The 19,023-nt window shown below is 48.5% G+C and overlaps 1 protein-coding gene across 2 annotated transcripts in view; it reads right to left on the reverse strand.

Moving 5' to 3' along the window:
- The window catches only part of LOC142576608 (band 7 protein AGAP004871-like), a 212,170-nt gene that overhangs the window by 6,362 nt on the left and 186,785 nt on the right, over positions 1-19,023 (reverse strand). The window contains exons 4-5 of one of the 2 annotated variants that reach the window (XM_075686812.1): positions 18,665-18,747; positions 6,060-6,197 (exon numbers count right to left, since the gene is read on the reverse strand). In XM_075686812.1, the coding sequence (XP_075542927.1) occupies positions 6,060-6,197; positions 18,665-18,747 (221 nt within the window). The remainder of the gene's footprint in view (positions 1-6,059; positions 6,198-18,664; positions 18,748-19,023) is intronic. The other variant, XM_075686820.1, reaches the window with a different exon arrangement.

Below are 19,023 nucleotides of genomic sequence, written 5' to 3' on the forward strand. Positions count from 1 at the left end.
AAGAAAAAAAAAAGTACTCGTGGACCTCTCTCTTTTAATTCTACTAATACTTGAACCCTCGCAAGTCCCTGTTTATCTCTCCCTCTTTTTTTTTTCATATGAAGTACGTGCGGTAGCTGCCGCTGCGACAGCATAGGGCACGTGCAAAGGCGCCTTCACACTGGCAAGCCGCGGAGGTATACCGTGTGTGCCAGTTAACATTAGCCGAGCTGTGCAACAACAACGAAAAAAAAATTAAGCAATGTCATGCAAGAGACAGTTATAAGACCTCCGGTGTTCGGTCATTAGAGGTCTGGCGACCGAACACGGTAGGTTTTGAAACGGCATCTTGCACTGTCTTTTTTTTTTTTTTTTTTTTTGTTAGACAGCTTGGCGAAAGTTAGCTCGGACAGCCTATATAGATCGCAAATGGTCGCATTTCGAGAAAAACGGCCTGCTTAGGGTCAGTAGATCAGTGCTCGACTTTCAAGCAAGGTGACAAGAGAGCTACTGATCCAAGCTGCCGTGGGTTGAGAGAAATTTATCGGCATACGCAAACGCTTATTTTACGTGTGGCTTCCGCCAAACAGAGGCACCTCGTCACTGACGCTTTTCTTCTGCCACGTTCTCCGCGCTGCAAAAGCTGTTACCTTCACGGCGAAAAATAAAGGTATAGTCACAAGGTCGTCATGAAGATAGCGGTGTGCATGACCTCGAGAATGGCATGGAAGTAAAGCAAACGATGAGCATATTTATTAACATATGCGCGATAACGGACGCAGACTCGTTAGCGTTTCTTCTCCGTCTGGAGGGCACAAGGCACGGCTTCACCACCCGCCGCGGTGGCTTTGCGGCTATGGTATTGCTCTGCTGAGCACGAGGCCGCAAGATCTAATCCCGTACGCGGCGGCCGCATTTAGATGTGGGCGAAGCGCAAAAACGCCCGTGCCCCGTGTATTTGGGGCAGGTTAATAGATCCCGTGGTGGTCAAAATTAATCCGGAGTAGCCCACTATACGGCGTGCCTCATAATCAAATCGTGGTTTTGGCGCGTAAAACACCAGAATTCAATTCAATTACTGCTTCGCCCAGGCAAATGAGACGCGAGTGCTGGCGTTCTGTATTTCCTGTTTGATCATGAAGACGCAAAATCACAGGGGGCGATCCCGACAGGGATCGCGATCCCGACAATCTTAATCCAGAACGAGACCCTTCGGGGTGGTAACTCGCAGGTGACGCTCCTATCGGTGAACATCGGTGGTCGCGAGTTACCTCTTTTTTGGGCACATTATAAAATCGGTAAAATAGCCGATTAGACTAAAGTGGCATTGGTCATTTTACTACATTACTCAATTTTTACTGAGTACAGCTCTTTCAGTACCTACGAATAGCTGACTACATATGCTGCAGTAATTATAAACGACGCAATAATCTACACTAGAGAGGACCCGGAAACTTTTCTTCGCTATACTGGTGAAGTACATATGGTGAAGTACACCATATTTTTTTTTTGTGTGTGTGTGTGTGTGAAGAAGTGAACAACTTTGTTTCAGAAGAGTCCTTCAATGCTTTTTTACTACTGAAGAAGCTCTTGCAGAAGTTTGGCTCAGTGTCAATGGCTGGCGTTAGGGGCGCGACCAGTGATCGACGGGCTATACGCGTTACATGCAGATGCAGCGCCTCTTTGGAAATTTAGACGGATCGGATTAACTTGGAGGAGGAAGCGACGATGGCTGGTATTGTTCGCACTTGACAGTGCGAGAAAAAGGCCAAATCATATTTTTTTAGCTGTGAAACAAAAATAGACGCGCTAGCCAAGTGCAAATTTGCCATCTTCCATCGTATGTCTTACTTTTTGTCCATGATGGAAAATTTCTCCACGATTTGTTCACATTAGAACAACTTCAAACGCGTCCATCAAGAAACCTATGACCAGGAATGTCCTATCTAGAGCCTTACATAAAGAGGAAGCCGTCAGCTCGGCGCCAACTTCGATTTTCCCATTCCAGTACTTGTAAAACGCTGAAACGCTCTCATAAGACAGCCAGTAGATCAATTTCTATAAAGTTTGCAGCCTTTGAGAGATAAAGTTAGGTTTTAGCAACGTTAGGAAGAGAAATTCTATTTTATGACCTGATACATTTTACGGAAATTGCCGGAAAGTTTAAAGAAAACGCGTAGAACTTTGTTGAGAAATCAGTAAAAAAAAATCAGTCAGAAGAGATATCGCACTTTCGTAAGCAGGATACGTTAGATTATCTAAACGGGACGAATGTGATATAATTTTAAAGCTTGCATGAGAATGTTGCAACGTTTACGAGAGTGTTGAAAGAGTTCGATTCACAATTTATGAGCATATGTCAGAGAGCCGTATAATACATAAATTTTGATGGCTTTAGATGTCCTAATAGGCGCAGTAGATGATTGTGACATCATTATTTATTACTGACTTACAGATTTGAAAGCTTGGTGCACGACTTTCCTTGAGCTTTGCAATTTCGTAAGAACAATCAGCAGCCTAAATACAATATCTACTTCCTACAGACAATAGATGTTCTCCCTTTATTTGAAATGCAAAAAAACCTGATGATATTCGGTGCGATGAATGCCGATCAAAACGATTTCACCATTCCCCTCTATTTAGATACGAGCTCCAGCGCTCAAGCTTTCTGTTAGGCATTAACGCGTTTTCTTCTTTTCTTTTTCGTTTTCTTGTCATGTACTAAAGGACACTCAAATAATATTAAGACAGTACGTAGCACAACTACTTGCAACTAAGCAAGAGACGGAAGCGACGTAATTTTGGCAAGGTTGGCATCGTTCTTTAAAGCTTTAGTGACACAAGTTGCTTAAGACATGTGAAACCATGCCTGCCAGAATGTGTAAACTGAAATATTCAAAAATTGCAAAGTGCTACGTTAAGCCTCGCCGAGCTGGTTGCTGCTGAACTAGCAGACGACGTAGTGCTACGCAACTCACGGCCCCTTACAGGCTGTGCCTCATTTCTCACAGACGCCATCGCCCATATGTAGAAGTGCGCCTGAGAACGCCATGTGCTTGTGAAAGCCAGGCACCGCAACAAAGGCGTAGGAACGGAGATGATGATGCGTAGAGATAGAGAAAGAACGTATTTTTGGGGGGGGGGGGGGGGGGGGGGGGGGGGGCGGGGGGGGGGACGAGTGGGCATAGCGGATTACGCCTGTGATATATTTGCCCTTCAGAACACAAACGAGCATCGTTCCAACATTGCTGTGAACGCTGTGGGTCGCTGTGGGAAACTCATGACGGTGTGCATGCGTCAGCCCCCCCCCCCCCACCCTCCCCCTTCATTTTTCTTACGGTGTAGTGCCCCGGTTGTGGCGGCTTCCCTAATGACTATCCGAAACCCACCGGAGCCGCATAAGAGCGAAAAGGAAAGGGGGTAGGGGGGCGATAGGAGCTAGATCACGGATAAACGGAAAGAGGAGGAAGAGATAGATGATGGATAAAAGCAAAGAGGGGAGGGGGGGACGCGGTCAGGCGGGAGGGACTTTAGACAAAGAGGCCGTGACGTCGGCTTTGTCCCCGTCTTGCCAACGCCAGAGATGAGGAGAGAGCGACGACGCAGGCGACAGGGAAGAGGTTACTTCAAAATGCGGCAGCTCAATTCAGTGCGACAATGGTTTGGGCGGCTAACGAGGTAATTAGCATTAGTTAATGAGAATCGCACGCAAATGGCCCGCCCGGCGCCCGCCGACACGTTGCTTTTGGCTGCTCGGCGCACCCGGCAGTTAGCGCGCGCGGCGCTCTCCTTGCATGACTTTAATGTTGGCGCGATACACGATCGCGCAAGAGGGCGCGTGCGTCTGGAATTCTCGCAAGGTCCAGCGCTGGGGATGCAGTTAACGGCGGCAAGAGATGAAAGCATTAATAACAGGAAACGGTTTCCTATTTTGGGCAGCTGCTAAAGCATGAAGATTAGTGTACGATGTTTAGTGTATCAGAACCGCATAAGGCTTTGGCGGAATGCTCGCACCGACGTTATGCGCAGAAACAGTCCAACTCCGCGGCAGTGGCAGCGAGCAGCACATCAGCTACGCCCACGAGATGCGTGCTTACACATGCGCGCTCAAATCTAGTTTCTGCGCTCCCTCATGGGGCCAGTGAGCAGCGAACCAAAGAAGCGAAATCACGTTTAAATAAACATAGCAATCAATCAATATTATTCGAGACGCAAGGATATTTGTTCGTTCTAAAGTTCTTTTTTTCTTTCTTTTTTGTTTTCTTTTCTCCTGAGCTTGATGGAAAGCATATAACATCGCTAAAGCAATTCGAACATGCATCCAAACGGGCGACGTTGGACTGCTGCTTCCTAGGCTAGCAGTTATGTAGATTTTTATTTGTAATGAAGAAAGAAGAGAGAAAAATATGTGACCAGTTCACTGTATTTGCACCATTTTGCTTATGTAAATCTCGTAAGGTGATCTAAGTCGAAATTCTTCGAAATGTATTTCTTGGAGCGCAACCAAGGAAAGGCTTTTCCACCCATGGACTCAGACTGACCAATTAATTAATTAATTAATTAATTGATTAATGTTAACGCCTCAAAGGTACTCAGGCGCTGAGGGCCGTGGTAGTAGGGTATTCCGGGATAATTACCGCTCCGGTGGGCTCTTTGAGGCGCATCCAAAGCTCGAAACATGAGCGCTTATTTTTTTTTTTCAACCTTTATTGGAATGTGGTTGCCGTAGCGGTTGATCCAACCAGCGAACTTGCGCTCAAGAGCACAACTTCACAGCCACTGTGCTACAGCGGCGAGTAGCTCGACACAGAGATAACAGCGAATGTTTCGCTCTGTCTTAAAGAAATTTTTGTTACAGATATAGCGGGCCCACGCTCAAAGGGGGTCCTGTAAGCCTTCCAGAATGTTACACGCTCACGCGTATCCGCAAACCACACAGCTTGAATTGAGTATGCATTTGAATGGATGGGATAACGAAATGATTAAAGGTGAATGAGAGAAACTGGCGGCGCCATATTTTTTTTTTTCCTTCCCCGAGAGCGGCATGCAGTCCTTGTTCCTGAATGGCCTACGTGAGTCGTAGCTTCGGTGGCAGCGCGCAAAATTGTTAAGACGCAGTATAAGCAGGAGGGCTTCGGCTCTTCTCGTGGTTTTGGGGTTCTGAAATCGCCTTTGAGCACCTAAACTCCCTAAAATAATCGTAAAAGTCAACGTGATTTTCGAGCGAACGTAGACTACCTTTTCCAGCTGATTTCTTGACCGCGAAGAGTGGAAGGCTTACTTAGCACGTCAGGGAAACTGCGAAACACAGAATGCCCATAGCTGATCGTCGGGAGTGTCATCTTACTGAATTACGCAGTCGATTTGCTTTCTATAAGCGCCCTCGCACCCACCCAACGTGCTTGCGTGAACTGTGTTTGCTACACCGGGTAGCGCTTCCTACTGCTAACGTTCGAATGACACCCGATACGTTCGCAGACGGTGCATTCAGTTCGCGTGGCATCGATACTTTGGATACTCCTGGTTTGCCCCTCGTACGCACCGGAACGCATATGCTAGGAGGTGAGGATTATGTTTTAATTAATGGAATGTCGGTTTTAAAGAAAACGTAATTCGCCACTACGCTTTCAAAGAGAACAGCTTCCAACGCTGTAGTTCCAATGCGAACGTCAGGTACGCTTACGAACGAAACAGGTCTAAACGACATTCCTTAGGGGTTATTTTATCAGATAATCAAAATAGGAGGCTATTATTCTTAGCGACGCATGATAGGAAGAAAGGGAAATACAAGCTGGGACGCGGAGAGCCCCCGCCACGTTTCCCGGGTATTCGGGATAGCACTAAACTCATTCCTTTCACACGACACCCTCAAAGTAGTGACGTGTCTCCTTTTGTGAACCGATTGCTTTGCGTCTGCTCGTACAGCGAGGTTCGAAGGCTGCTCGGCGTCTTGTTGCACATGTTCTATCTCGCTGTATCTCTGGGGATAGCGCTCATAGTGAGGGACAAGTGGACGCACGGGCAGCCGGGCTGGGTCAGGTCAGGGGAAGAGGAAGCCAATGGATGGGGCCAGCACGCACCCAAGCGTAGGTGTATTTGAGCGGCGGCGTCCCGTAGAACACGTCCTCCGCGAGCGGCGGCGGGGGCTTCGTCTTGCTCGGCACGTAGGCGGACAGGTACGCCGGAGTCCCCTCCGACCGGAAGGCGTCCGCCTGGCCCTGGGAGGGGACAGCACGGGTCCTTGTCAGCGTCCAGCCGAGGAGACCGCGCAAGACTGCCCCGCTCGCTGCCACAAAAAAACCGCCCGCTCTGGCTGCTTAGGGGACGCGGCACCGCGCTGCCATCGGCGACACAGAAGCGCGCCGACATCACGCCCACGCGCACTGGCCGCGAAAGTTTTTCCGAGATCTCTTAGCGCCGCTCGAGAACCGGCGGGGGGCACGAGAGCTTGCTCTCGTCTCCGCCGGCGCACCAGAGTGTGGCAGTGAATGCGACATCTGCTTCAAAAGGAGCTTGCGGCGGAGCCTACTGAGCGCAAGTTGATGGGCTAGTTGGTTCGACATACTATAAGGCAGCAGCACACGGAAGACGAGGACACACGAAACGTAAAACAGACGCCACGAATGCCACGAGACAGAGCTTACCTCGCGCAGCAAGCAGAGCAAAGATACGGCCTTTTTGCCCCTACGATAAAGCCTGACGTTGTTGGAAGCGTTCAAAGGTGAAAAGTGTGAGAGATACTTATCAACACTCGCAAATGTTTATTTAGCTGTCACGTCATGCCTTAGACCCGTTGTGAGAAAGCGTTAGAATATTGAAAGCGTTCAAGAATGCAAAACGGTCAGTGGTCCTAATCAATACTCGCAGATATTTCTTTACCGGCCACTTTCGGCATAATTCCTGCTGCGAGAAAGCTTGATGGCTGTTGGAGGCGTTTGAGCGTGAAAATTGTTGTGGTCCTTATCACAGACAGTCACAGATGGTTAAGGGTGAAAGCTTTCTGAAAATTTCTGACATTATTCTTTAAGGGTCAGTTTTCATCTTGGTCCCGTTAAGGAAAAGTGTCGGCCACGGCGGCCGCATTTCGATGGGCGCGAAATGCGAAAACACCCGTATACTTAGATTTAGGTGCACGTTAAAGAACCCCAGGTGGTCGAAATCTCCGGAGTCCTCCACTACGGCGTGCCTCATAATCAGAAAGTGGTTTTGGCACGTAAAACTCCACAATTTAAAAAAAGGAAAAGTGTGACATTATCGGAAGCGTTTCAGGGCGAAAACAGTCAGTAATCAATATCGATATTCGGGCATCATGCTTTAGCTGTCCCTTTTGGTCGTAGCCCCGCTACAAGAAAGCGTGACGTTGCTGGAATCATATAAGGGTCAAAAGTACCCGTGAGTCTTATCAATAACTGGGCAAGACTTTCAGCTGTCGCTTTTAGTCTTAGTTGTGCTGCGAGAAAATGTGACGTTACCGGAAGCGTTTAAGGCTGAAAAGTGATAGTGATCCTTATCAATACACGGGTATTACTTTTAAGCTGTTACTTTCTGTCTTAGTTGTATTACGAAAAAGTCCGGCGTTACTGGAAGCGCTTTAAAGGTGAAGAGTGTCAGTGATCCTTATCAATAGTACAACATCATTTTCTACTGTCACTTTCGGCCTTACACCCATTGCAAGAAAGTTGGACATTATTGGAAGCGTTTATATGGAGAACTGCCAGTGATCCTTATCTATTAATACTCGGGCTTTCTTTATCTGTCCCTTCTGGTCTCATACTGGTGTCACATGACCACTTTCGATCGCGATCATGCCCGATTCGCACCTAAATTATCGACTGCGATTGGCTCCCTCGCACAGCTTGCGCAAAGGAACCAATCGCCACCGAGAAATTCGATCTGGATCAGGCTTGATCGCGATCAATATTGCGCCATGTGACACCCATATTAGTCACGTTGGAGGAAGCCTGACGTTACTGCAGGTGTTTAAGAAACCTTTATGCGATCCTTATCAATACTCGGGCATCATTCTCTATCTATCATTATCGGCCTTATTGCCACAGCGAGAAACCTGATGTTGGAAGCGTTTGAAGGGGAAAGCTGTGTGTGCTCCTATTCAATAATCAGACATTCTTCAGCACTCAGTACGGATGATAAAACGATTGAAAATTGAGTCAGCTCGTAAGGGTTCGTGGTATGAACAGATATAGGCGTGCAAACACAGATCCAAGTTGAGCACAAGGCAGCACATAGCTTTGATAGTTTCACTGCGTGCTGTTGTTTGACTTTGCGCAATGGACATCTGGGTTTACATCTGAGACATCTGTGTATCTAGCCGTTTCCCCCGATCTGTTCAATAAAAAAAGCAACCTTTAAAATTTATCACGGGCTGATCGGAGTCGAACCTACGACACACGGGTTCCACAAGCGCAGCGACCCGACGCTCTGGCGAGTTTCGCCACGAATGCACTGGGCCGCCCTTCAGTGAACCCCTTTCTCGCCAACTTGTGTCTCTGGGCATGTACCACTGGGCATGCGGCAAGCGATGTAACAATTCTGAGCGTTCCCACGCACCGGCGCGCCAAGCATCTCGGAGGCCACGCGCGGACTTCTCGGCAGCGCGGCTAATTGGCACGGCGTGTTCACAGCGCGCGAGAGGGGCCCGGCTGCATGCAGTACACGCCTCACACGTTACGCATTTCTCAGCGCTTGCACGCACCGGCGTGCCATGCGTTTCAGAGGCCACGCGCGAGATTCGTGGCGGCGCCGCTAGATGGCGCAACATGTGCATAAGAAAGCTCGAGAGCATGGCTTCCGTACACGGTTCGTATGCGCTGGCGCGCCACCGGTGCAATCTCGGGTGATCCGCAGTTAACTTCGCGTGGACTTCGCGGCGGCGGCGGCAGCGTTAAATGGTGCAGCGTATCCAGATGGAAGTGTGAAAGATAATAATAATAATAATATTTGGGGTTTTACGTGCCAAAACCACTTTCTGATTATGAGGCACGCCGTAGTGGAGGACTCCGGAAATTTTGACCACCTGGGGTTCTTTAACGTGCACCTAAATCTAAGCACACGGGTGTTTTCGCATTTCGCCCCCATCGAAATGCGGCCGCCGTGGCCGGGATTCGATCCCGCGACCTCGTGCTCAGCAGCCCAACACCATAGCCACTGAGCAACCACGGGGGGTTGAAGTGTGAAAGAGGAGCCCCGCTGCAGTATACGCCTCATACATGACGCGTTTTGGCAGTGGTAATACGTTGTGTCGCTATATTGCTACAAGGATAATCGCATTACCGTCGTCATCGGGAGATGGCTTCTGCCGAAATTCGTTTGTGTTCTTACTCTCTGTAAGTGTTTTCAATAATGTATTTAGAGACAAGTGATGTGCAGAGTACTGGACCAGTTGAACAATCGTCCACTATCAGAACTAAAAGGTTTAGTTCCATGCTCCCAAAGGACATCCGCGCTAAAGGCCTTACTCACGTTACTAAGGCTCCTGCGGTCTACGGGCCTTTACGATAGACTTTAAGAACGCCGACCCCTAACCCTCTATAGCGTACGCGGTTCGTTTGTGCTCGTCTCTCTTTCTCGCGCTCTATCTCCTCCTTCCTATCTCTTTCTCTTTTTATCCCCCTTCTTTTTCACGCCGTGCAGGGTAGCTAACCGTAACTACCTCTGGTCAACCTCCCTGCCTTTCTATGCATCCTTTTCTCTCCAGGCCTCGCGTTACCCGTTATTTATTCTTTGAATATTCTCCAAATGTACGCTACGATACAGGGGCGAAATGCGAACACACCCGTATACTTAGATTTAGGTGCACGTTAAAGAACTCCTGGTAGTCCAAATTTCCGGAAACCCCTACTATGGCGTGCCTCATAATCACATCGTGGTTTTGGCGCGTAAAACTCCCTAAATTAATTTAATTTTTTACGTGAAGATGAAATGGCCTTTTGGGGACGTGTTTGGGGCGCCTCCAAATTTCGCGACTGTTTCCAATGGAGCCACCAATCGGCGCATGCTGAGAGTTGAGTTTCAGAAAGCGATCATTACTGAGTGCAAATCCTTCTCGCGCGGACACTGGTACAGGAACACTGATGTTGCGTAATCTCTCGCCATTATATGCAAAGCCCGGCAACAGAAAGAGAACGAGGTTTACGAGGCACAAAGAATAAAAGCGCATAGGACGGGCGTTGCTAACAACTACGCAGTTCAGAGTTCAGCTGTAGAAATGAGCGCATAAAATCACAATGTTGCCATTTTGCACGTAGTTGGTTCTGCGCACTTACTTTTTCTTTGGGGGGGGGGGGGGGGGGACAGTAGTTTGCTCACACCTTTAATCATTTTTTGGGGAGCCAGCTATCGCAGAGGCATATTTTTTCTTACTATTGTACACTTTTGAAGAATTCAAATGGTATTACCACAGCCCGTTCCATCCACTGCATTTTGCCTCCTGCTTAGTGCGCTTTCTTTCCATTCCAGTGCTCCTGAATCACACTCTAATACTATAACCATGTACATACGCTCACATCTGTGCCCTCGCTTTCTGGTGCTTCGTTATAACCCATTCACGTCCATTGTTAATGACTGTATCCTGTTTATATGATTTTTTTTTTTTCGTGAGACCAGGAGTATAAGGCTTTGATTCAAGCCAAGAACTTGTCGTTTTGCACTCAGTTAGAAGCTGCTCCTTGGAGCCTTTAAGTTTACATTTCGTCTGGCATGATTCTGCAATATACCCGCAAGAAATATAAATATTTCATTCAGCCCGTGAGTCGTAAGACAGAAAAAAGTCGCGCGCAGTACGTGCATATTTCTGCGTTTTATTTGAAAGTGTGACAGGGGGAAATACGTGCACAGATGTACGCTTCTTTCGGCGCTGCCTGATTACAGCCCGATAATCAGAGAAAATAATGACTTCGGGCGGAATATCAGTGAAAAATTTCACTCGACAGTAAGAAAAATCACGTGTATGTATCCGTCGCATAATGGAATATTCTCAGAGAAGTTGGCTTCCGCAAATGACTTCATGCATACATCACAGCGCGGATGACGACCCCCTTCTATTCTAGAACGCACGCTCTCCTTTCAGGTCGGTGGACACTCATTGGCACATCCCCCCCCCTCCCGCCCCCACCTCCCTTCGTGCGAGGCACCACGACGGCTCCATCTCGTGAGTTATGTCGCCGCGGCCGACTTCAATCTGCGTCCCATGCATTTCAATCTTGGTTCCCTTGCCTAGCCAGCTGTACAGAAAGAAACAAACCCGGTGGGGACCTCTTCCGTGTTTAGACCAGCCTGCGGAGGAGATATTGAGTGGGCGAACGGAGAGGGAGAGGCAGCATGGAAGGATGGAAAAGCAGTTTGAGCAAAATCAAAGCACAAAGTCTCCCTGACACGTAATCACCCTCGGCCAAAGTTTTACGAATCCCATCTAGCAGGCTTCGATAAAAAGATCAGCTTAGGAGAGAGCCATTCCTGAAGCAGGTACCACAAGGATGGGAGGAGGAGAGGCGGCGGGGGGGGGGGGGGTCGCAGATTGCGATGGCGATCAATACTCATCGCTGCCTTCAACTAGGCAGGTAGTATACTAGGCACACATCCGGACCCAGGCAGAAAAGACTGGCCGAGTAAGGAACGCGCGCGCGCGGGCTCGCGGCGGCCGCTAAAGGAGGAGGCGGATATATATATATATATATATATATATATATATATATATATATATATATATATATATATATATATATATATATATATATGGTGGGAAGGAAATCGAGGGAGAACGTCCAAGTCCAGCAAAAAACACGGACCCATGGCCGCCCCTGAAGAATGGAAGCGTGTCTCTGCTGCGCACAGCGCGGAAGCGGACCGCCGGCCAGCTAGGCACGCAGGCGGACGAGTGAGCGAGATCGCGGCGTCGAGAGCCGCCTTCTCGACGAATGGGCGCTCCTTTTGTCGGGGCCCGGGATAAGACCAGCCGAGCCCTCATTCCGGCGATAAGAGTGGGAGAAAAAAAAAAAAGAAGAAAGGAATGTGAGCGATGGGGAACGCCAGGTGTACGGCGGTGGGCGCCGTCGCTGCACCGCGAGGCGTCGCTCTCCTTTCGCTCCGCGCGAAAAAAGCGTCGCCTCTGAGAGGGGCTTTGGTCTGCGCGGTGCGAACAGCGGTCGTTAGACCGGCGGCTGCCGGCCAGAACCGCGGGCAGCGATCTAGCGGCCCTCGTCTTTGCTCTCGATTCTCGGCAGCGCTTATTGTGCTCGGTCGGGCCGCGTGCAGATAAAGGCGGCAGCGGTGGCACTCTCGGCGGTTCAAACTACTGATGCGTTTCGTCGTTGTTTTCTTGTCTCCGTTAAGAAGTGCGAGACCGAAGAGAAAGAAAAATAGAAATTGTGGCGCGGTGGCATGTTATTATCACCTTTAGTTCCATCTATACAGGTACTTCGTTGTATATGTGTACACCGTTGCTTCCTTATATAGAGAACGGAAGTAGCTATACCAGGGATGGTCGCTCACTGAGAAACTGGCTCTATCAATATATATATATATATATATATATATATATATATATATATATATAAGCACATTTGGCCGACAAGCGTGACCCCGTTTCTGGGCCAGGAGAAAAAATACTTTCTGTTCAATGTGCTGCTGAGCGCAATATTGTACTTTTTGTGCAACTTTGGCGAAAACCCGGCGTACCTGACCAGAAAGTAACTGCATTCCGCCTGCGGCTGCATACTGTGTTGCAGATTCGATTCCAGAGCGCGATGAGCTCACTTCAATTCAGCCGCACTCGGGCGACGAGTTTTCCGTGCAAGTTAAATAACCGCCGGCCAGTCGGTCAGAACCAGTCCGCAGCTGGCACGTACGGCGTCTCTCAAAGTCGCAATTGCTGCACTTGAATGTTCTTGAGTATTCGGGTAAACGCAAGTGCAAACGGACTGGGCCTGGGCGTTTTACCGGATGAGAGTAGGCCCAAACGTTAATAGCCTGCACGGTGCAGCCACCTGGTGGCACAGAGCTCAACGAGACGAAGACAGAGCTAATATACCACTAACCAAGCGCATTCTACTTAGCTGCTGGTGTAAATTTTCGGCAGGAGCGTAATCCTGAACACATTCTCTTCCTAAACATTCAAAATATTTTACGCTTGGTTGCAGCAATTGTAGCTCAGTATTTGGCTGGTTGAGCTCTGTGGCACCAGATGGCTGCACCGCGCAGGCCGCTCAAGCTGCTCATGTTTACGCCAAGCCCCTTCAAGACAGAGGTAGTAGTATTGAGGGGCGTCACTTTACGGCTACGCCATGCGTCAGAAAGCCCAGCTCGCTTGCGGTTACCAGAATACCGGACACACTGGGCGCTTGTATACGCTGCTCTCGCGGGGGATCGACGGCCAGGTGGCGAGCGGAGAGGTCGGAGAGGTTTCGCGCGCTGAGTCCAGACAACCGGAAGTAGACGACACGACGTCTCATAATCACGCAGAGCCCGTGACGGCGGAGCTTAGCCCCGATCACTCGGCGAACGCGTTGAGGAGAAAAAGCATGGCTAGGGAGGCGGGTAACGTGTAATCGTCTGTATCGCCCTTAATATGAGACGCTTCCCGTAAATTGCGGCCCTGAATGCTTTACTGTTGCTGTACCCTATGCGTCTACAAAGCTTTTCCAAACCGTTTCAGGTACCTTTAACTGTTAAGTGACCCAGGGGCGCATTTATCGTAACAACCTTGTACGATTGCTTCTGCTTTCTACATATACCACTGGCTCCTTGTAGCCGTGGAACCTCACCCACTGATTGCATTTGAGGCTTGAATTTATAATGCATATTTGCCATCGGCACTTACGTGTTTCACCCGGTATAGAAACGAAGAACCGATGTCATTGATCTGTCGCCCCGGCACTCCAAAAGCGAATTCATGACGCCGAGTGGCGAGCCAGTGTCATCTGCCTGCGGAGCCCGCTGTCTCTGGGCTCGCGTAACCTGTTTAGCTTTGTTGACTACAAAATATAATGCAAAGCAACACAAAGACGTGGCAGTATAACAGTACCGCATTCGTGTGTCGAGGCCAGTCAACTCGGTACGCTTAACTCGTTTTTGTTGGAGTAGTCCCAACTATTGGAGTCCCAACTATCATGCACCAAGATTTAAAAATATGCACATGCAATGTAGCATGACAGAACCAAGGCAATGTTACTTGCCGTCGCTTGGAGATACTCATATTTTTTGCATTCCGCCTAAATACATAATTAGACTTAATTAATCGACTTCTCAAACATTATAATTAGGTGAAAAGTGTCAATGAGAAAATTGTGGAGCAACATGAAAAATTCCCGATACAGCTTTCTGTTGCTCAGTACGTGCTACATAAAAGTATTTTTTCCAAGCAAGAGAGAAGCCAGCGAATACACGCGAAGTGCGTCGAGCGGCCAGGCACGCGCCAATTTTTCGTGTATTCGCGGGCTTCTTTCACGCTCGGAAAAATACCTATATGTAGCACGTATTTAGCAACAGAAAGCTGTATCGGCAGTTTTCCATGTTGCTCTACAATTTTCTCATTGACACCGTTCAGCTAACTATAATATTTTAGAAGTTGACTAATTCATTAAGACTAATTGTGTAATTAGGCGGAATGCAAAAAATAATCTGAGTATCTCCAAGCGACGGCAAACGACATTACCTTGGTTCTGTGCAGCTACGTGGCACTCGCATATTTTTAAACCTTGGTGCATGATAATAATAATAATAATATATGGGGTTTTACGTGCCAAAACCACTTTCTGATTATGAGGCACGCCGTAGTGGGGGGACTCCGGAAATTTTGACCACCTGGGGTTCTTTAACGTGCACCTAAATCTAAGTACACGGGTGTTTTCGCATTTCGCCCCCATCGAAATGCGGCCGCCGTGGCCGGGATTCGATCCCGCGACCTCGTTGGTGCATGATAGTTCGGACACCCTGTGTATACAAGGGCGAATCAAAAAGTATTTGCGCCTCTTCTTTTTTTTTAGCCAAATTACGCCTATACATGGGAAGTGAACATATCCATTCCCAGCGGTGGACCTTTCTTGGATCGGCCCGGCCTCATCTGCCGGTAGCTGCGCGGCACGGCGCTGCTGTCTGTTGTTGAAGATGGTGGTTGTGTATTCACACGTCCACGGCGTACAAGCAAGAAAGTGCGATTCGTTTTATATGGCGCCTGGGATGAACGCCCACCTAAATCTACAGGGAAACGCAGCCCACGTATGGGGAAAAGCGTTTTCGGTCCGCTGAAGATGTTCCCGGCAGGACAGTGATTCACGTGCAACTATGAAGCCAAGACAGCGGCCCAACGGTGATTCCAGTCAGCCGCACAGGGGCATCTTAAATTTAGTGTTACGATGGGACAAATGTCTAAACCGATGTGAGGGCTATGTGGCAAAATATTTAAGGCACGTAGAATAGTACATATATTTGCAAGTATCTGTATGAACCTTATTTTGGCTAATAAAAAATAAGGGCAAACACTTTGTGATTCACCTTCGTATAACGTCGGTTGTTCGTTCTAGTTAACAAAGCGGGAAAGAACCGATGTCAAATGTGCCGCTCTGCAAGCCACACGTAGAAATCCAATCAACGTAAGAGATATGAGCTTTAGCAGGACAGCGGTAACCTCCGCATTTAAAGTTGTTAGCGTAAATACGTAGGTCACCTAGTTTATTGCCAAGGGCATTGCACAACGTATAGAAACAAGAAAGAAAAAATCTTTTCAAGTAAGCAGCTCTTCTGTCAACGTAGAACACTGCTTTTTGTAGAAAAAATAACGTGTATAACAGCGCATATTAAGGTGCTCAGCTCCCATGAAATCGTGTCCACCCATTGCTTCAAACAGTCACGGAGAGGAGAGTGAAGCGAAAAGCTTTTTCTGCAAACAGAAAAATAGTAGCAATAGTAGCAATAGTGCTTTTAGTAGCAAATACCGAAAGAAAAAAACAACAACAACAAACAACAAAATCAGGATACATGTAGTTTAATGCCTACTTGGACAGTATTTCCTAGCCAGGTGTACAAGCCCGTGATTCGGTTGAAGGCGGACCTAACTGATTTAATATCGGCGTTGATCATGAGAGAAATATGCTTGCTCTAAGGCAAATGTTTAACGTGCGGGACACAGTTTCTGTTTTCTTTCTTTCCTTGTTTTTCAATTCGTAATGATAATGGTTGTACGACACCACTACACTGCTTTTTACACAAACAACGTCGTCGCTGATCGGAGATCGAGCCTCCTTAAAGTACTAGCGGCGTAGAAGCAGCTGTCTGCCAGTTTCGCGCCTTTTTGAACGCTGGTGGCACCGATTAGGTGGACCATTACTGTTATTTTCTTCTTCGGCAACAAACGGGGGGCGAGGGAGGGGCGAACGGAGATGGTCGAAAAGAAGGCATTCGCTGGATTCCGTGCATATTGATCCGAGATCGACGAGTTAGAGCACGCCCTTCCCATGCAGTCGGCACGGAAGAATTAAGAATTATACGGTGTCACACAATGGAATGGAGCTTTAGAAAAAAAAATTCCCCCGATGAGCCGAAATTTTAGGGGAAAAAACAACAACAAAGAGGAGATGTAGTATAGCATCCATTTAGTAAGGGGGCCTCCCGAAAACTCGCACTACGCAAGGAGGGCAAGGGAGAAATGGGAAGAGTGGCGTGGGGCGAGAAATTCGAAATAGTATCCGTTTTTCCATCCAATGGTACTTTATCGTGTGCGGGAGAAAACTGGCGGGAGGAAGCGGGCTCGCAAGGAGGGCCCGTTAGATTCCTCCAAGTGCATTGGACGGGAATGAATGCCGCCACCGCCGCCGCCGCCGCCGCTTTAGGACGACACCGTACAGGGTCTCGCGCAAGCACAGCAGCCGCTAAAGGATAAGGCGGTGTAGTGAGAGCCGGGACGCCGTGGCGGGGGGGGGGGGGCCGTGTTGGAAGTCTGCAGGGGAGGGACGCTGTAAAAGGGTCACGGTGGGGAAGAGCGGGGAGGGATGCGTTCGAAACGGGAGCCGAACGAGAGCGCAGGGTGGCGCGCGCACGCGCCGGGCGCCGACGCGGCGCTCGTGCGCACGCGTAATGGGATTTCGTGTCCATTAGGCGGCGGCGGTGCGCGCGAGCTGCTCGCGCCGCGTGGAGACGCTGCTGCGCTCCGCGTTTGCGCCGCCGTCACCCTCCCGCTATCCCCACCCCTCCTATTTGCGTTTTCAAAACAAACGGGCCAAAGATCGCCGTCGGCGGCGCCGAGGCGAGCGAACACAAAATGCTTGGCGCCCCCGACGCGTGCAGCAGTGCTGCTGAAACAAAAGCCCGAAACAACGGTTCTCTCTCTCTCTCTCTCTCTCTCACACACACACACACACACACACGCACGCAGTCTATATATATATATATATATATAAAGTTTCTGGACACGCTACATCAATAGAAAAGGAAGGAAAAAAAGAAACACAATGCTGCGACACAGTGCATTGCATAGCAGCGAAAGAAGGAGCGTCGCCCAAGTAGCGCACTGTATATGCGGGCACCGCTACCACATGTACCATGTTTGTGCCAACTAATGGTGCTGAGCCGTGTTGCGAAACTTCGAGAAGTGTGCGCGGGGCGTTGCTTGCTTGCACTGCCATGCTAACGTACTTTCCTCAGTTTTCTTTTGTTCTCCTCCTCCCAGCGCCGAAATTCATTTTTTCTTTCGTTTCTTTTTTGCTAATCCTACGAATGTTAATGCACAGTGGCTTCACCAACTCAAACTCACATGTACGCAGACTAAACGAGACAAAGATTTAAAGAGCGGAGGAGCTTGATAATACGACTAGTTCCTATACGTTTGTGGGTGCGTATGTGGGAAACATACTATTGCCGTCTTGCTTTGTCGTCTGTCCAATCATACTACGCGCGGAAAGTTTGAGCGCCTCATTCATTTAATATAAAAATTGGCCTTTTCTTTTTTAGACACCCCAGAACAACAACATTTAGTCCGCAGCAAGGTCTTACCATTTTCTAATCGCGGCTTCTGCTGTTTCATTTGAATGCACGAAACTGCCGGCGCGACATTCTCATTGTTGGACACGCATACTTGGTCTTTGAACATCGCCCCCCCCCCCCCCCCCTTTGCTCGCACTCCGCCCACCCCACCGGCACAAACAAGCATAACCGTATACGACACTCAGAGTTGCGCGAAGCGTTGGCCCGCTTGTATTCGAGACAGTTTCAGCGTGCGTGAAAAAAAAGTAGCAGCAAAGAGAGCAAAGTATGAAAGATGACGACGTCTGAGAGTTTGGGAAGCGCGGCGTATGGAACGAAACCTCTAGTAAAGGGTGCGCAGAATGAAGAAGAAACGATGCGGAGAAATGTTATTATGGCAAACAAACAGCTTAGTGTGGCCGACGAGGCGCGCCTGTTTCAGTGCGCACTGGTAACTGGTCGGCATGCAGACGCCTGCTCCGGCTAGAAATGCCTGGAATGCGGTGCGGTGCCGTTGTCCTATATTATGCGTTAGCTTCAAAGGCACAAAGAGGTGCTCCGCTCTTTCCGCGGGGAGCAGGCAGAAGAAAGTATCGTTCGTTGAGCGAGGCAGTCGTTAATTACTCATGCAATGGATATATATATATATATATATATATATATATATATATATATATATATTAGATCAGCACAGGCAAGACCAGGCAGCACTCACCTCCTGTGGAGGAACATCGAATGATACTGTCCTCAAGTCCACCTTGCAATAGGTGTCGATACAGGGTATGATGAAAAAGATACCTGCGTTGATGGAGAAACGCAAGCGGGAATACAGTTACAGACTCGTTTTTCTTCGTCTTTTTAAAGTATACTAAACAATGGTTTTTTTTATTTATTATGTCATTCGTCCGTTTGTATTGGGACTGTTGCCGCTGATTTTTCTTTTTTTTTTTCAGTCACACGCGCTATTCTTTAACGTTTTGTCGTTTCCACGTTTCCTATTGGGAATAGGCCTGGCCCCCACCACGTATTGGAGAGTAGGAAAGCGCCCTGCAGTGAACGCGAACTATAGTTTAC

This window comes from Dermacentor variabilis, chromosome 1 (genome assembly GCF_050947875.1).
Source record: "Dermacentor variabilis isolate Ectoservices chromosome 1, ASM5094787v1, whole genome shotgun sequence".
In the NCBI taxonomy this organism is placed as follows: Eukaryota; Metazoa; Arthropoda; class Arachnida; order Ixodida; family Ixodidae; genus Dermacentor; species Dermacentor variabilis.